The sequence below is a fragment of the Dermacentor silvarum genome, chromosome 6 (genome assembly GCF_013339745.2).
Source record: "Dermacentor silvarum isolate Dsil-2018 chromosome 6, BIME_Dsil_1.4, whole genome shotgun sequence".
Classification (NCBI taxonomy): Eukaryota; Metazoa; Arthropoda; class Arachnida; order Ixodida; family Ixodidae; genus Dermacentor; species Dermacentor silvarum.
In genome coordinates, this window is record NC_051159.1 from 184,177,229 (window position 1) to 184,181,396 (window position 4,168).

The 4,168-nt window shown below is 49.2% G+C and overlaps 1 protein-coding gene across 1 annotated transcript; it reads left to right on the forward strand.

Annotated features, from left to right (window-relative positions):
- Positions 1-407: 407 nt before the first annotated feature.
- On the forward strand, positions 408-791 carry LOC119457101 (uncharacterized). Its single transcript, XM_037718927.1, has one exon. It carries the CDS (start codon positions 408-410, stop codon positions 789-791), a length of 384 nt encoding a protein of 127 aa, XP_037574855.1.
- Positions 792-4,168: the final 3,377 nt, after the last annotated feature.

The following is a 4,168-nucleotide window of genomic DNA, read 5'->3' on the forward strand; positions in this document are numbered from 1 at the left end:
CAGAGATACCAGCAGTCATAGAGGCATTGCGTAATCAAGGAGTACAGGAGGCAAACGTGAATTTCTTGGCAAATATCTACAAGGATTGCACAGCAACTTTGGTTCTCCACAAGAAAAGTAGACAGATACCTATCAAGAAAAATTGAAGGACACTTTTTAAATTCCAAAGTGTGTTCGGTGAAAGCCTGTGGCCATTCGACCGACTATGCCATGTCTTTTTTTTTTTTTTTTTGTGCATGACACTCCCAGTGGAATGGACACAGGCTTTCGCCTGTGGCTGGATGGCTACCAAGCGATCCGGTGATGCTACCACGGCAAGCGGTTCAGAGAAGCGCCCCAAGAAAGTGGATTCCCCCGATATCAAACGCCAGAAGAAGAATGAGCGAATGCGCATACGGCGGGCTAACATGTCACCGGGTACCAAGGCCAGAGAAGCGGAACGGAAGCGACAACAGCGAGTGGCCGCGTCACCGGACACCAAGGCCAGGGAAGCGGAAAGAAAGCGGCAGCAGCGAATGGCCGCGTCACCAGGCACCAAGGCCAGGGAAGCAGAAAGAAAGCGGCAGCAGCGAGTGGCCTCGTCACCGGGCACCAAGGCCAGGGAAGCGGAGCGTAGACGGCAGCAGCGAGTGGCCGTGTCACCGGGCACCAAGGCCAGGGAAGCGGAGCGTAGACGGCAGCAGCGAGTGGCCGCGTCACCGGGCACCAAGGCCAGGGAAATGGTACGAAAGCGGCAGCAGTGGCTGCCGTCGCAACTGGGTCCTAGCAACGACTACAGCAACACACCATAACTCGGCTGCTGCAACGAGACGTCTGACGAAGCAGCGTTGCCGCACGCGCCGCTGTGCCATCACGTGATTGCTGAGAGAGTGTAAGGGAGAGAGGCCACAGCTGGCACCATTACAGGGCACGGACGGTCGGACACTGCCGCAGTGCCATCACATGATTGCTGACAGAGTGTAAGGGGGAGAGGCCACAGCTGTAGCGGCGCAACTGTTTCTATGCACCGTTATGCCATCACGTGCTTTCTGAGAAAGTGTGAGGGGGAGAGGCCACAGCTGGCACCGTTCCAGGGCATGGACGGTCGGACGCTGCGAGTATGAGCCATTAAAGGCTTTCGGCTTAAAAGGGGTCAGCCAAGGAAACACAATCTCTCCTTTGCTATTCACTGCATGCTTAGCAGAAGTATTCAAGCTCTTACACTGGGAAGGCTTAGGAGTGAGGATCAATGGTGAATACCTCAACAACCTTCGGTTTGCAGATGACATTGTCCTATTCAGCAACAATGGGGACGAATCACAGCAAATGATTGAAGACCTTAGCCGAGAAAGTATAAGAGTGGGGTTAAATATTAATATGCACAATACCAACCTAATGTTCAATAGCCTGGCAAGGGAACAAGAATTCAGGATCGCCAGTCAGCCTCTAGAGTCTGTAAAGGAGTACGTTTGTCTAGATCAATTACTCACAAGGGACCCTGATCATGAGAAGGAAATTTACAGAAGATTAAAATTGGGTTGGGAGTGCATACGGCAAGCATTGCCAAATCCTGACGGGGAGCTTACCACTTTCACTGAAAAGAAAAGTGTACAATGATCGCATTCTACCGGTGCTAACATATGGGGCAGAAACTTGGAGGTTAACAAAAAAGCTCGAGAACAAGTTAAGGACTGCACAAAGAGGAATGCAACGAAAAATGTTAGGCCTAACATTAAGAGACGGGAAGAGAGCGGTGTGGATCAGAGAGCAAACAGGGATAACCGATATTCTAGTTGACATTAAGTGGAAAATATGGAGCTGGGTAGGCCATGTAATGAGTAGGATGGATAACCGGTGGACCATTAGAGTTACAGAATGGATTTTACAGAATGGAGTTACAGAGAAGCGAAGTGCAGTCGAGGGCGGCAGAAAACTAGGTCGGGGGATGAAGTTAGGAAATTTGCAGGCGCAAGTTGGGAATCAGCTAGCGCAAGACAGGGGTAATTGGACATCACAGAGAGAGGCCTTTGTCCTACAGTGGACATAAATATAGGCTGATGATGATGATGGTGTTCAACTCGCTAAAAATGGCTTTGCGCGCTTTTTTTGACACTGAAAAAGACCTGCACACTTCAGTGACCCCTTCGGCAGAGTCTTTTATCAACGGTGTGTGAAATGCACGTGAATGATATGTCTCAGCATTGCTTCACTTTCCAGTAGGCAGTGCTAGCGACTCATGAAAAAAAAAACATAATAATTTACAACCTTTTTTGGGGATGAAAACATCGCAACGTGCATGCAGAGGTCATAAATATATATAATTAACTTAGTAACCGAAGTGAGGACAAGCCGGATTCACTCCGAATCAGTAGCAGTCATGTGCTGCAGAGCTTTTACTAGGACTCAGAATAAAAAAAAAAGAGGCTGCAGTTTCACCGGAAAGGTTTCATATTGGTGATAGCGAAGCATAAGACAATTACATGAAAGAAGATTCTTCCCGTATAATTCTGTGTAAGAGCTGCACCTTCAACTTTAAAGCAAATATTTTTTTTTTAATCCAACCGAGAAGCAATCGCGTTCAGCGCTGATTCCGATCGCACTCCACTCAGAATTTTCCCACGCAGCGTACTTCCGCGCGTCGCTTCTATAAAAAGAAAGTCGGTTACAACTTAAGAAGAAAGGATAGGCGCCCTGATCACTGAAGCGCAGCAGCCGATTACCACCGCGACTGAAGAAATAGTCCTGCTGACGCGACTCGGCCCCGCACAAAGTGCGGGCTGCCATGTCCTCCATCCGGCTCATGACGTCAGTCTAGAGTGTGCGCCCTCTAAAGTTGTACACGACTTTAGATGACGAGAAGAGCCGATCGCGGAGGTTTACGGCAGATTTCATACTCGTAGTTGGAAAATTAGATAAAATGGCCCGGTCCCATGTAAGGCTCGTCAACATTGCGGCAAAAAAGTGTGGCCCGCACACGAGTCTGTACGTTGGTTATATCACCTTTATGAATTGTAGTAAGATTTACTTACCAATTAAACTTACAAGCATTGTGCAATGCACGGACCATGTAAACCTGTAAATATCTCGCTGGACGACCACGAGCAGTCGCTATCGCAGCGCTGGCATTATGAAGAAAGCCGGCAGCAGGGGCGAACGGTTCGTACAGCCATGCGATTCACCGCCACTCTGAAAATTAGGTTCATCATCATCATCATCTGCATATTTTTATGTCCACTACAGGATGGCCTCTGTCAGCGATCTCCAATTATCCCTGTCTCTTAACTTAGGCTATGCAATCTGCAACACATGGGGCGCGGAAAAACAGCCTAAGAAGGAAGACAGTGCGCATGAAGTTAGCAGCCATCCCTGCTCGCCCTTGATCATTGCACCCCAATGATTACCAACAATTGGATACGGCACAGGAGCCGCGTCAGCATCAACCGCGCGCAGTCATTCGCAGCTGCAGCAGGGCTAATTGAGAAGTCTTGTGCTCTCCTCCCCGTGCGCGCATTTGATTACGTGACGTCCAACTAACCTGAATATTGAGCGCGTGGGAAGATAATGTCCATCAAGTGTTGCGGCTCAGTGTTGCGGGCTTTTTCTCGCACCCACAGTGTATTGGTCGCTTACTTATATCACTTTTGGACTTCATACGGAATATCACAGCGACGACGACAGCAAAGGTTTGCCTGGGCTATTGATACAATTGCTGTCCCAAAAAAAGGAGAAATAGAAAACAAGCGTCGAGCTCGCTACCACTGCAGCTGCGGATGTTGCAATGTGCTCCAGCTACAAACACAGCATGAGCACCAACGACAAAACCAATAGTGGGCACCCCGCTTATCGGTACTTCGACAGAACCCGTCTGATGCTGAAAAGGAAGCATGTTTTCCCCGTATAAGCACCAGCGGAAACATAACACTAGGCGCGCGGAGACAGCGCACGCGATGGGGCCAGCCATCTCAGATGACCCAAGCTTGAACTCGGCGCAGATCAACTCCAAAATAAAGCGTGTGACCCGCATGTGTATGGCAGCAGCAGGAAAAGTAGGAGTTGAGGACCCGTGTGTTCTAGCTGCTAGGCGAAAGAAGACTCCACGCCGCTATCAAAAAGGTTCCTCAGCTCACGTGTTTCCATCAACGAGTGACATGTACTGCCAAAGGTTCTATGAATTACTTGACACAGCTGT

Coding starts and splice junctions, on each gene's coding strand:
- LOC119457101 (XM_037718927.1), top strand. CDS start 408: ATGTCACCGGGTACCAAGGCCAGAGAAGCGGAACGGAAGCGACAACAG.